Here is a 13524-nt window from a genome sequence, read left to right as displayed (position 1 = left end):
CATCACTCAAAGCGCCGCCCCTCCGGATTGGTTAAACTCCTCTCTCCCTGTGCATTATGGGAGTTGTAGTTTGCTTCACGCCTCCTGCCTGCTGCGCTGTGCGCTTGGGCCCTACGTTTCCCGTCACCCTCCGCGCGGCGGGCCGGCACATCCGGGTTCCCCGCGGCCTGGCGGCGGATTGCCCAATCGGCGCGCGGCGAGGGCGTGCGGCGGGCGCTGATTGGCTGGTTCGGACGGCCGAGCCCCGTTTGAAATCCGTTAACGGCGGCAGGCGGGGGCGCCGCGCAGGGCGGCCGCGGCGCTGAGGTGAGTGGCGGCCGCGGGGCTCGGCGGGGCAGGGGCGGCCGCGGCACCTCGGACCGAGGCTCTCCCAGCCTTCCCTTGTCTCTCCCCGCTTCCCGGTGCTGTCCCGGTACCGGTGCCGTCTCCGGTACCCGTTCCCAGGTCGCTGCCCCCTTCTGGCCCCGGGCCCTGGGCCCTGTTCCGAGCTCGGGCCTCGGTAACGCGGCCCCGGCCCCAGCTTCTTCCCCCCCGCTGGTTGTGGCGGGACCGGGAGCGTCCCGGTAGTGCGGGAGGAACGGGGCGCCGTTCTGGCCGCGGTCCGGCCCGGTGGTTGCCCGTGGGGTCCTGGAGCTGGGTCTGTGGAGCCGAGGCCGGGACCGGGGACGGAGGCCTCGGGCGAGCGCATGAGCGGGGCCCCGGGGCTGCGGGCGGCTCCCGGCGGGCCGGGCTGCGGGGAGCGGCCCCGCGCTCCCTCCGAGCGCCCCGAGGACGGAAGGGACGGGGGATCGTAACCGGGGGGAACGGCAAGGCCGCCGGGCTCCCCGGTGCTACGCGGCGCTTGGCTGAACGAGAGGAGCGCTAATTTCGGCGATAATTAGCCGTGCCAGCTGTAATTTGGCTGCAGCAGCTCCGAGCAGCCCGCGGTGCCCTCCGTGGCCGTTCTTGGTGCCTGCTGTCCCCGCGCCTGTCGGGGCTCGGCGAGGTGTCGGGGCTGTTTGTCCCGGGCTGGCAGCTCTGGGGGCCGCTCGGCGGGACGAAGGCTGCTCGTGGGGGGCTGCGGCACGGGCACCTCGCTCCTCGCCTCGCTCCTTGTCCGGCGTAGGAAAACGCTGGGGAGGGTCGGGGCGGTCCGGGGAGCTCCGCGTGCTCCTCTCTTGCCTGGCTGTAGGCACTCTGACAGCCTGAATTCGGGCATTGCACGGCGGGGTGGGAGCTTTGCTGCGTCTCAGGGGATAAATTAGCATCGGTTCTGGGCTGCGGAAATTGTGTTTGAGCACCGGGAGAGGAGAACCAGAGAAGAAAGAGGAGCTGCAGACCCAGAACGGTTACAGGCGTTTGCTTAACCCCACCGGGGGGAAAAGCGAGGATGCCGCTGGCGTCGTGCGGGAGAAGCTCACATGGCGGCTTCGGGGTGGGAGAGCTTCCTGCAAGGCCTTGGCAGGGCCGTGTCTCTGGAGAGGCAACCTGCAGCCCTTCATAGCAGTCCTCTTTATATATTAGCCAGTGGAAAGCCTCTGGGAGCTTCGGATCATCTGCTCTGTAAGAGGGGAGGAAAGCCTTGTGCTGCAGGAGGCTGAAGAAGCTGCTGGGCTGAACTAAACGAGCCGCCTTGTTGCTGCACCGTTCCTTGCTCACACGGCAGGCAGCGGCAGGAGGCACTGGAATTGCTGCAGCAAGGCGCCGTGCGGCTCCCTCAGCCCCGGGGGGGTCTTCTCCTGCTCGCTCCTGCTCATCCCTCGTGGGTCTTCCCAATGGGGGAATGATTCCCCTGGCTTCAGATCCATCTCCTGATGGAACGCGGGATGTCCTTTTTGTGCACCTGGTGCTATTCTTTTCCCCTTTCCAAACCTGGTAGGGTCTTAGAGGAAGTAACATCCGTAGTTTATGGAGCTCCTGCAGAACGTGGTGGTACGGTGGTTGGCCAGGGGCACGTCCGATTACATTGCAAGAAAGAACAGATCTTCCCTCAGTCCCTTGCTGTTCCCCCAAAGCTGATCTCCTCCGCACCCTCTCCTTCAGACATCGGTTTTCTTCCCCCACAGCTCCACTTCCTCTCTGCGACACAAGGGCTGGGAGGCTCCTTTGTCCCACGCAGCGGTGCTGTCACTGTTGCTCGATGACCGCTGGGCTGATGATCTAAAATAAGAGGCTCTTGTGATTAGATCACATTTATGCTGAAGCGTTCCCTCGCCACATGCTCGGTGCTGAGTTTCACGTGTTGCGGCTAGGCCAGGACTGTGCTAGGTCTTGTTGGAGTTATTCCTCTCGGGCCTCGTCCAGCCGAAACGTTTTTGGCAGGAAATTGGCTGCTACGTCGAAACAAAGAGGCCGAGCAGATCTGGGTGGAATCACGTCAGTGTTTCAAAGCTCGTTTGGATTGGAGCGAGGTGCGAAGTTATTCCAAAACACCTCCTGTGCTTGCTGTTGGATCAGTCTTATTCTGGGATAGGAATGCTTGTTCCAGTTCAGCTCAATCCTTTCTCAAAGCCAACTGACCTAAACCAGGCCAAGGCACTCTTCTGGAACGTGCCAGTGGAGTTACTCAAAGGAAACTCGGTGTGCGGGGAGCCCTGGGCTGGGCGCTGCTGAAGGGTCCGTGCCCACGGCCCGCCTGGCTCGGTGAGGAGAGCTAAGGCGTTAGCCGTGCGGTTGCCTTCGTCACGTTAATTTGGGCCGCCCTTCATAGCGAGGGGACTTGGTGCTCCTTCCTCTGTGCTCCTCTTGAACCAGCTGCGACCCGGCTGGGATCTGATCCCGCCGAGCCCACCGCAGGAGGGGGCTGTGGGCTCCCCGCTCTGCGAGCGCCGGTGTCACCGCGGGACGTGAGGGATGGGGGGAGCAGGGTTCCCTTCGTTACGGCATGGTTTAACGCAGGATTACAGCGTGCCTGCAGCCACCATCTGGTAACCGCGGTCTGTGCCTGCTAATGAGGTGAAATACCTATTAACGAGGAGAAACGTTTGCACCTCGCCTCCTGTGGAAGAGTGCCACAGGGGAGCGCAGAGTTTTGCCTCCTGTCTTCTCGGTCTCTGCTTTGATGACAGTGATTCCGCCATCAAATTGCGGTCGGGTGTTTTAGAATGTGTTAAGGGAGTGCGCAGCTGAGCCTGTTTTGATTTCAGGCTCCGCAGCAGCGAGCGTATCAGCAACAAATCGCTGGGCTCTCCCAACCCGTGGCAGCCCCGTCCCGACGGCTGAGCACTGAGCTGCCTCCCAGCCGCTCCCCTTCAGCGCAGGACCTGGGGGACAGGTAAGGAGTTGCAGAGGGGATGCCGTGAGTTCGTCTGGCTGAAACAGGCTCTGGGGTTCGTTCGGAATAACTTCCACCATCCTACAAGAAACGCGGTGTGTGGAAGTGTGGCCTCGATGCACTCCTGCTGTTCTTGTGGCCGCCGCCTCAGCTCAGTCCGAGGGGCTCAGCGACAGGCATCCCACCTGGGCTGCCCACACCAGGGCAGGACAGGGACTTTACACGGTGACAAGTTGGAAGTGATTTGGCTGACGCGAAGCGTTCCAGCTCTGCAGCAGTCCAGCAGCGACACGAGTCGCTGTGAAACACGATGCCCGGAGCCCCGGCTCGGTGGCCCGGACTGGGCAGGGCGAGGGCAGAATGCAGATGACGCATTTGATTTTTAAAAAAGCAGATAGTGTTGACAGAAACCTTATCTTGATTGAGGGCGGTAGGAAAGCGTTCGATTCCAGCCATGTCTTGAGCTCGGTTACAGTTGGTTTTGGCTCTGATTCTTCTGTTTGCCTTCTTTGGGTCTTACCCTGCCATCTTCAGCCGTGTGGGTGATGCTTCTGTGGTGGCGTTCTTCCCCCTACCAGCAGCACTGCTGGGCTGGGGCTCTGGGGGCTTCTCTGTGCGGCCACCTTCAGGAGGTAGGGCTGACGGCCGCAACCAGCAGTGGTGCCTCCCAAACGCTGCTTGGATTTACTCCTAAACGTGTTCTTATTTACGGAGCGTGGTGTCCAAGTTGAACCATGCATGCTCTGCTAGCCCGATGGCAGAGGTCTAAGGCTTCGTGCATCACAAATGTGCTGCTTTACAATTGTTCAGACTCAAAAAAGCAGCGTTCGGGTGATCTCATTTAGGAGTGCTGTGTAATGTCCTCCCGGGCTCTGCCTCGCAGCTGCGTGAGGCATCGTGGAAACACCTTTGCAGAAAGCTTTTGTTGCAGTTTGCAGATTTATAACGTAGCTGCTGGCTTTGTTCCTGTTCCCTCGTGTTTAATAACACCTGTTGACATCGGGATTCCTTCTGCTGTCAGTGCTCCACTAATTAACTGCAGGGACTGTTCTTGACACTCTCGTAGTACGCGGCTTGTTTATAGCCTGGCCAGCCTCTCGGGCAGTGCCCGGGGACTCGCCAAGCACCCCGTGCTGCTGCCTTCCTACTTCTTGCGGTAACAATGCTACGCAGAACTCTTCTGTTTTGGAAATCGATATTCTCTGCAGAAGAGCACGCTTGTGTTATTAGTTCTTGTTTGTAGCCCTTTGAGGGAGAGAAAGACGGAGCTATGCAGTGCTCTGGAATCCACGTCATTGTCAGGCGCTTGCTCTATAAATCTGCACCCTGTAACAGTAAGAACTTTGTTGCATGTCCTCAGGGAGGGAAGGGCAAATCAGTCACTTGGAAAAGCTTTGTATTTTGCTTCCTGCTGAAAATATGCTTCTAGTACCTACAGGTACAAAGAAAACCTCCAGCATATGGCCTTCCTGAGGGCTTTGAACCTGCATTGCTCGTGAGCCCCTGTCCAAAGGCTGTGAATCTTGGTACAGGCGAATGTGCCAAAGGCTGTCTCAGTATCTGTCTCTAGAAACAATGAAGAGGGAAAGAGGTGGAGAATGGGGTGGGTAGGTGACACCTCTGCTGGGATTTGCTGTAGCAGCTCACCAATGCTTGTTCTCTGAAGGACTGTAGCGGCGCGAGTGGAGGATTCCCAGGGGCAGCGTGGAGGCGAAGATGTCTCACCCAGAATCTCGCTATTCCTTCGATGTCCCAAACCCTTGCCTCAACTTTGCAACTTTGAGCGATGACGACGTATACAATGCAGACTCCTGGTTTGGTAAGTTGTTTGCTGCTCCTTGATTTGACTGCTCTTTGGATGAGGGCTTGGCTTCTGTGCCAGTGGATTAGTCAAATTGTTGACTGCATCACTCATCATGCCTGGTTTTTTGTTTTGTTTCTGTATTTAAACTTTGATTGTGATCTGTAATTTGATGGATGACTTTGTTAACAATACCTCTGGATACCATTACGATGTTATAAACCCCTAATGTGGGCTGTACAGTGAAAGTCCCTTTCCTCGCAGACCAACAAGCAAATCTGGAGAATGTCCCTCCTGCAGAAAATCAGGCCAAGATCTTGCAGAACAGCCCTGCTTTTTCGAAGCCTGATACTGTTTGTTCTTCTGCCACATCACAAGAAATAACAATGGGTAAGCTGGCATGGGATGGGTAGGAGGGGGTAAACTTTACTTGTTCTTCACTAGGGTAGTGAAAAGGCCTCAGTCTGGCTCTTTTGGGACCATTTTCTTATACTGCTGTCTAGCAAGGTCCCTTGCGGCTTCATGTTAGCACATGTCTTTGCGTATACATGAGCTGACCTTTGTCACTTTTCAGCTGAAAACTGTGGTGAAGAGGATGGTAAAGCAGAAAATGTGCAGTCCAACGTGGTTCCTCAGAATATTGTTGGGTCCCTGACAAGCTGGAGAGCTGCTGCTCCTGCAGAGGCATCTCAAAGGTGAAATACTTGTGTTTGCTTTGTGTGCGGGTTGGTGGTGTAACTAAGCAGGTCCTCGCTCTCAGTATTTGCAGTTCTAGCTGTTTTGGGGTCATCCTAAGGGACTGGAGCTCTCCAGCACAGATCATGTATTGGTATAGCTAAGCTGCTTGCTGATCACGAGGGGCAATCTCTAGGGGTGGGAATGTAATGCAGCGTCTCACATACTTGTCAAATGAGACTTGGTAGCACTGGGAGCTTCTGGAATGTGAGGATATCTGAAACTGAAGCGGCTTATAAAGTTTCTTTGTTTATATCTGAGCTGGGCAGAACTCATTCTTGATATGAATGCAAGGGGCTCTCTACGCTCATACACCAAAGAATATTAAGCTTGTGGTTTGTAAAGCTGAAGTAATTCGTGCTGCATTTGGATCTTTAGGTTAAGCACACAGCTCGCATAGAGCATGTTGGGGTTGGATAATGCTCTGACAGTGTTACACTGATTGTGTACTCTCAGACCCCGTGGGAAGGCTAAACCTCCATTTTCTGTTCCACTCTAGAGCGGGCAGAAGACCGGCTACGAAGCAGAGAAAAACACAACAGCGCAAACAGCCAGCACGAGTCAAAGCGGACAAAAACACTCCTGCGTTGGCTAACAAGGAGGAGGTTCCACCCCTGAAAAAAATGAGAATGTATGTCAGAGCCCTTCTGTTGGGGGCTGAGGAGGGGGATACAACCCTTTCTTTTGAAAGGATTTCCATTTTGCTGAAGGGTTCTCACAGAGAACAGTGCAGAAGGTTTAGAGGCAGGTGACCTCAACCTGATTCCAGATACTGGTTTCATAAACGAGAGAAAGCGGCTGTAAGACGTGAAGGCAGTGCTCTGTGTGGTAGTGTGAATGGAACAGGCTTGGGTTTCTGAAGCTTCTTATTACATACTGGGTGTCTGTCAGCTAGCTTAAATCAGGCTTAACTTGTCCATCAGGAGGTCATTAGGCAGGCATAAGCTATGAAGAAGTTGCAGCTAAAACATTTCTCAAATTAGCTTAACCACTAAGAGACTGTACGGTGATAAGCTTAAGGTCAGGAATTTTATGAAAAAAGGCAATCTTTCAAATACTGTTGTACACGGATGACCTATAGTATTCCTACCCTCTCTGAGGAAAAAGCTGAAGTTCCCCAACTCAGTAATTAATCTTCCCTTCTACAGCCTTAGAGTACCAGGGAAAGCTAGACGATCCTTACCTGGGCCCTTGGTGAGGTAAGGCCAGTCTGGCATACCTTAGAACTCACCAGGTGTTGGGATGTTATGCATGGTGGTGAGAGTTGCAGGTGATTTTTCACTTAGAGCACAGCGGTTAATTGGAGTGGTTTGTTGTAATTTAATACCTTAGCTCTGGCAGCAAAGAGAAGCTGACAGAAGTATCTCCAAAGAAAGAGCCGTTGCATCATCCTGACCATTCCCCAGGAAGAGGGAAAAGCAAACTGACCATGCCCTCCACACCAACGATGTTGAAGTACGTACCTTTTTTGTGACTGAAGCTCGTCTTTGCTAATGATGGGTGCTTTAGCTGACAGCCCTGGCTAGAATGTTCTCAATGTCAATTTAGCATGTGATGGTATTGCATTTAGTAAGCACTAAATCAAGGCAGCAATATTAGGATGAAATGCACTTTGACTTTTCTTGTGCAAAGAAAAACTTTTCCTCTTGATTTGAGGAAAAAGTTCTCCTCTCTAATGACTAAGCATGCATACAACGATTGGATATGTAGGACGGCCATTACTGCCAGCTTCCCCGGGGAAACAAAATCCCAGCAGGTCTTTTCTGAAGAATATATTTTTATAAAGAGTGATGCTTCTGCAGTGAAGTCAGAAATAAGCATGTTCCTATACGCCAATAACCAGTGAAGTGGGAAGGCACATCTCAGTCTTCAATGTGCTTCTGCAGGAGGACTAATCTTGCTGGCAAGCTGAAGAGTACAGAGGAGCAGGAGTTGGAAAAGATGCAGCAGTTGCAGCGAGAGGTTATGGAGCTGCGGAAGAAGAACGAGGAGTCACTGAAAGCAGCTATTGCTGGAGCAGGTGAGCTCTAGCTGTACTGCAAGCTGAAGCTGTACTGGGCTCATGTACACAGGAACACAAAGAGTGCTGCATGGAGCTGTACAAGTACTTCTGAAAAGAAAACCTTCCAGGCTTTGTACTGCATATTAGGATTTAGGAAGCTTTTAATGTAGACCTGCCCCTAAACTGCCTGGAAGTAGTTTTATTTTGTCATGTCTTAAAATATAATAGATGAGTTCTCCAAAAACTGCTCAAGTTATTAGAAATAAATGCCTCTTTTCCGCAAAGTCCTCCCCTGATCCTACCCTAAAAGGCTTCCAGACCTTACATACTCTTCCTTCCTCAGGACAACCTGTGAAGAGAACTGTTGGTCAAGTAACAAAGCCAGTTGACTTTCACTTCTGCACGGATAGTAGAATTAAACAACATGGGGAAAGCCAGCCTGAGAATGAGTACAAGGAAGTGGATTTTGCAGCAGTACTGAGGAAGCATCCTCCTTCACCGGTAAGAATCCGTATTGCCAGCAGGCAGCTGACTGATTTCTCACACCACCACCTTTCTCCTTTAGCACATGCTGCTGGTAACCCTCTTAGCTGGTAGATACATAGGAGAGGCAAGTGTTGTGCATATGTAACTGTTAGTTTACTGCATGTCTGCACTGCCACAAGATACTAAAGGACACTTTTGGGGAAAAAACAGTCCCTTTAACGTCAGATCTACTGGTCACCACATATGCTTTAGTCTTCTACTTCATACAGTTTCTTGATATGACTAGTCACGTGCAAGTTCAGACAGTTGAGTCGTGTCTGTCTAATGTGAAGCATTGTCTTTTTTATGGTGAAGGGACGGATATTGTGTATCAGAGAGGTAAGGAAGTGTTATCGAAGTATCCTTCTGTTAAATGGCCATAATGACTGTTTTTTTTGTTTCCAGGTGCGACTGCCAAAGGGACCCACTATCCCCAAACCCTTCAATCTGTCCCAGGGAAACAAAAGAAAACTTGAAGAAACCACGTCAGAATATGTGTCCCTTGCTGAGCAGGTCGAAGCATTCCAGAAACGCACACCCTCTCGTTACCACTTGAGGAGCAGGAAATCTGATGAAGGTGAGCAGTCTCAGCTATGTCCAGCCAGGAAGCTGTCTGCAGAGGTGGTAGTAGAAAAAGATGCTTCAGTTACTATGCTGAGCAAATAATCTGTTTGTTGCAGGCCTTGCTATTAACTGCTCATCTTTGTACCTTGAATTTCTAGGCCCAGTCTCAGGAAAGCCTGTGAAGGCTCGGCTTACAAACCCTAAAACACCACTGCTTCAAACAAAGCATCGCTTCAGACCTGTCACCTGCAAGAGTGCAGTGGAGTTGGAAGCAGAGGAAATAGAGAAAATTCAGCAGTAAGTAAAGGTTGACTCTAGTCTTCTAAGAATTGTACTGCACTGTAAGTAACATCTGAAATGCCACTTCTCAGGAACACACTCTTTTTGCGCGTAAGCTTGTGGCAATGAATGTAGGGATGTAAAGGTAGCCAATTTTGCAGAAGGTAGTCTTCAAAATGAGAAGCTGATCATTGAGCTTAGCTTATGATTAGCAAAACAAACCCAGTATAGTAGTACAGGCTGTGTACAACTCAAAACTCTCCTGTAGCCAAAGTTTTGGATTTCTAAGAAAGCAACCTGTAAGGTGGTCCTTAAGTCTTGCTGTTTCAAAAGCAAAGGAGTTACTAACAAGAGCTGCACGCAGTGCAACACAACTGCTTCTGTACCTGACTACTGCTGTCCTGTACTGAGAAGCCAGTAGCTAGAAGCTGCATCTTGCCACGTAAAACGAAAACGCTTAGGTGACTCTTATTCCTGCGTAGGTACAAATTCAAAGCACGAGAGCTTGATCACAAAATCTTAGAGGGTGGACCAGTCCTGCCCAAGAAACCCCCTGCGAAGGAACTCACACAGCCTGTTGGCTTTGATTTGGAAATAGAGAAAAGGATTCAGGAGCGTGAGAGTAAGAAGCAGCAGGAAGAAGAGCACTTCGAATTCCATTCCAGACCGTGTCCAACTAAAATCCTGGAGGATGTTGTGGTAAGAAGTTTAGTAATACCCTGGCCCAGGAATTCAGACTAAGGTGGCAGTTAGCTTCAAAATGTCCTTAGCTATGTTGCATTATGTATTTAACTTTCAGTAAATGTTGTCTGTCATCAGGTAAGAGCTGCAGTTTGTACCTAGTGCTATATCAGATGGTTTCTCTGTTGCACTTCTTGTTGACTTGGGTGACCACTAACTGACTTCTCTGAACAGGGTGTTCCAGAGAAGAAGGTGCTTCCAGTTACAGTCCCCAAGTCTCCTGTCTTTGCCTTGAAAAGCAGAACCCGAACGTCTAGCAGAGATGAAGAGAAGGTAATTGTGAGTGTGCTGTAGTCAAGCCTTCCTCTCCCACCGTGGTGACTGCCTCAGCCGGTCCCGCATTCGCCAGTTGGGTGCGATGCTCTGGTTTGGCTAGCCCCTGCCCTCCTGTTGGGCAGTTCCCCAGTGGTCACCTTTCTCTGTGCCGTTCCCTGCTAAAGACTTAGCCGCTGCTACTTGCTTTGCAAAAATGAATTCTCTTATAAAGTAACTTTTTTAAACATGAGGCCGCTGACCAGGCTGAGGTGTTGCTGCTACAAATGAGGGGAGTAAACCCTGCTTAGGCTTCTAGATGATAAAAGGACATTGGCCCTCCGTTTGTTGCTGAGAAGGGCAGATATTGCACATGACCTTTCTTACCTCAGTCATTCCAGCACCCTAGAGGTAGGGTGCAGGATTCAGAATACTTCATGCTTTTCTTCCCTTCCCTCTTGTGAAGAGGAGGCTAAAAATTAGTCTTAATTTTGGTTGACTACTAGAAGTAGTAGCTCTTTAGAGAAAAATCTTGCCTCTGGTTCAGGATGCCTATAAATTACTGGTACTTGGTTGGATACTGCAAGAAGATAGTGTTTTATTGATGCTGTTGTGACTATTTTACAGGAATTCTAGCCTTTGTGGTAGGAATTGTAGTCTTTTTTTCTGCAAAAATACAAAGTCTAGTGCTGTGTGTCAGATCCTAACACTAATATCTGTTTAGGAAAAGGAAGTGGTGCCTGTGATCAAAGCTAATCCTATGCCACATTACGGAGTGCCCTTCAAACCTAAAATGCCAGAACAGAGGCATGTTGAAGTTTGCCCTTTCTCTTTTGATTCCCGTGACAGAGAGCGGCTAATACAAAAAGAGAAAAAAATAGAGGAATTGCAGAAGGAAGAGGTAAGAGCTAAAAATTACCTTGTATTCCACTCCTTAAGTGAAAAGAGTGTTGCAGGACTTGCCTTCTGCTGTTGGCTGTTAAACACCCAAAGCTTTGTGCCTTTGAGGAAATGGCAAGGAATTTTTCAAGCTCTCTATTTCAGGTGCCGAAGTTCAAGGCGCTACCTCTGCCTTATTTTGACCGTGTTAAGCTGCCAGAAAAGAAGGTCAAAACCCCAACTCAGCCTGAACCATTCCATCTACAGATTGATGAAAGGGGAGCTGCTAAGCTACAGAGCTGGAAACAGCAGGTAGGAGAGCAAAGATAACAGGCATGAACAGACTTATCGTAGCTAGTTGAGCTCAACTGCAGCAAGTGTCCTGCTTGAGTTTAATTAGGATCTGGCAGGCAAGAATTAATGCATTGTTTTGTCTTTAATATTTTCCATGGTAATATTTTCTATGCAAGTGACTTGATCAGAAGTCAAACTGGCTTTTCCAGTGTCAGGAGAGCTGAATTCTGGGTGGGGGAAGATGGTGTTTTTGTCATGCCTGGCACTTGATGGCTTTTCTTCTCATGCAGCTTAAAGAAGACTTGAAAAGGCAGAAAGAGGCAGCATGTTTTAAAGCTCGTCCCAACGTAGTGGTGCACCAGGAGCCTTTTGTGCCTAAAAAGGAAAATAAGCCAGTATCAGGTAGAGTTAAAGTGCTGGGTTGCTAACTCGGAACTGATGTCTTTAAATGATGCTTAGAGTTGCTGATGCCGTTCTTTATCAGCACAGCCAATATTGCTGTGCACTTAATCAACTAATTCCCTAACAGCTTGTATCCCCAGGGAGTGGAAGAGTTTTCTCTCCACTGCCCCACTGTCCTGCACTAACACAGCAGCTGTATTTAACAGCTATGCTACAATTGGCAAATGATTGATGTGCACTAGCTTGGGATAAGGGTATATAATATGCAAGGAGCTCCCTGTAGAGACAGATGGTATTTCTGCAGCAGCTGTCAGTCTTTTCCTCCCATTTGTAATAAGATGAAGGCGTCTCCAGCTTAGTTTGTGTGGAGCTAGAAACTTCATAGGGTATGGAACTAGCTAAAAACTTGTTTGTACTAACAATTGTGTGCTTACTCCCTCCTATGAGGACACCTGTGGCAGGGGTAACATCTGCATTAACAGTGCTCGCATTTGGCCGTAAGCTTTTCTTTTCCCCAGAACCCCAAATGAATCCCAAATGTGTCTACTAACCACCCTTGCGAGGTGAAGCGCTCCAGAGTGAGGCTTCCATTTGATATTAGTAGTGCTCTGCTTTACCTGACTGCCTTTGCACCAATGTTATCCCCTCTATTTCTAAACTTAGAGAGCCTTTCTGGTTCTGTAGTTCCTGAAAGTTTTGAGCTGGCAACAGAAAAAAGAGCTAAGGAGCGACAGGAATTTGAAAAACGATTGGCAAACATAGAAGCCAGAAGGGAGAGACTTCAAGAAGAGGCCAGACAGCGAGAAGAAGAGCGTGAAAAGGAAGAAGTTGCTAAGCTAAGACAAGAACTGGTAAGTGAGCTATTTCTAAACAGGGACCCAAAGGGATGTGTGAATTTACTAAGTGAGCCAATGTCAATGTTGAGCTGCTTTTAAGACGGTATTCTCAAGTTTCCCTGTCACAGACTGACTCCTCACTAATGTCATAGCAGTTCTTTTTTAAAAAAAAAAAAAAGCTCTGAAAATTATCAGCTGCCTCAGCTGTAAACACCTAGTTGTTGGAGCAGAATAATCCTAGTAAAACCCACAACCCCAAAGTGTCTTGTGAGCTCCTTGTGGCTGACTCCAGTGCCTGGGGCAGAGTGGTGGTCTTGCAGATGGATGTCTGCCTGCATCCCACTGATGGCTGGCCTGCATGTTTCAGCTTCATCTCAACTGCAACCATTTGTTTCATTTTGTCCTTGGTTTTCACAGGTCCACAAGGCAAACCCCATACGCAGATACCGCAACGTAGAAGTGAAGGCCAGTGACCAGCCGCTAACTATGCCGAAGTCTCCAAACTTTTCAGATAGGTTCCGGTGCTGATGTGCATCCCTGTGATAGTAGGAGGGAGAGCACATCCTGCTCCACACTCTTGACAGGCAGAGAGGGAACAGTTGTTTTTAGTGACTTCTCAGTCTCAACTCTCACACTTGGCTCCATTATTGTTATATTGAGTGGTTTAACTCCATCTGAGACAGGTGGCTGAGGCACAGCATACAGAGAGTGCCATACAGTCTCCGTGGCCTCATTTCACATCTAGACACCTTGGTCTCTAAAGACTAAACTAGGTAAGCTAGGTTTTGATATTGTATACAAACATTGTGTACTTGAACTAAATAAAAATTCATAATCTGATTGCTGTCTATTGATAGCAGGTCGAATCCCTTTCCTGCAAAAGAGTTTTTGGTAAAAGGCACTCTGAAGCTACAAGGATGTGCACATCTGGAAGAGCTGCCTTGTCTCTGTACATTGAAGT

At 50.0% G+C, this 13524-nt stretch overlaps 1 protein-coding gene across 6 annotated transcripts; it reads left to right on the top strand.

The window, feature by feature from the left end:
• Positions 1-152: 152 nt before the first annotated feature.
• TPX2 (TPX2 microtubule nucleation factor) lies at positions 153-13403 on the top strand. 6 transcript variants are annotated; one of them, XM_080558693.1, is made up of 18 exons: positions 153-306; positions 4920-5072; positions 5319-5444; positions 5629-5749; positions 6289-6420; positions 6938-6988; positions 7122-7244; positions 7676-7809; positions 8135-8292; positions 8722-8893; positions 9039-9177; positions 9642-9858; positions 10075-10173; positions 10877-11053; positions 11197-11343; positions 11616-11727; positions 12412-12578; positions 12981-13403. In XM_080558693.1, exons 2-18 carry the CDS (start codon positions 4970-4972, stop codon positions 13089-13091), a joined length of 2289 nt encoding a protein of 762 aa, XP_080414819.1. In that variant the 5' UTR covers positions 153-306; positions 4920-4969; the 3' UTR covers positions 13092-13403. The 6 variants fall into 6 exon arrangements, with proteins under 6 accessions (XP_080414819.1, XP_080414817.1, XP_080414821.1 ...); XM_080558691.1 differs by having other exon boundaries at positions 12391-12578; XM_080558692.1 differs by lacking the exon at positions 153-306 and adding an exon at positions 3126-3253 and having other exon boundaries at positions 12391-12578.
• Positions 13404-13524: the final 121 nt, after the last annotated feature.

The sequence above is a fragment of the Anser brachyrhynchus genome (assembly GCF_964034855.1).
Source record: "Anser brachyrhynchus genome assembly, chromosome: 16".
NCBI classification, from domain to species: Eukaryota; Metazoa; Chordata; class Aves; order Anseriformes; family Anatidae; genus Anser; species Anser brachyrhynchus.
This window is presented reverse-complemented; position numbering and strand designations above follow the sequence as displayed.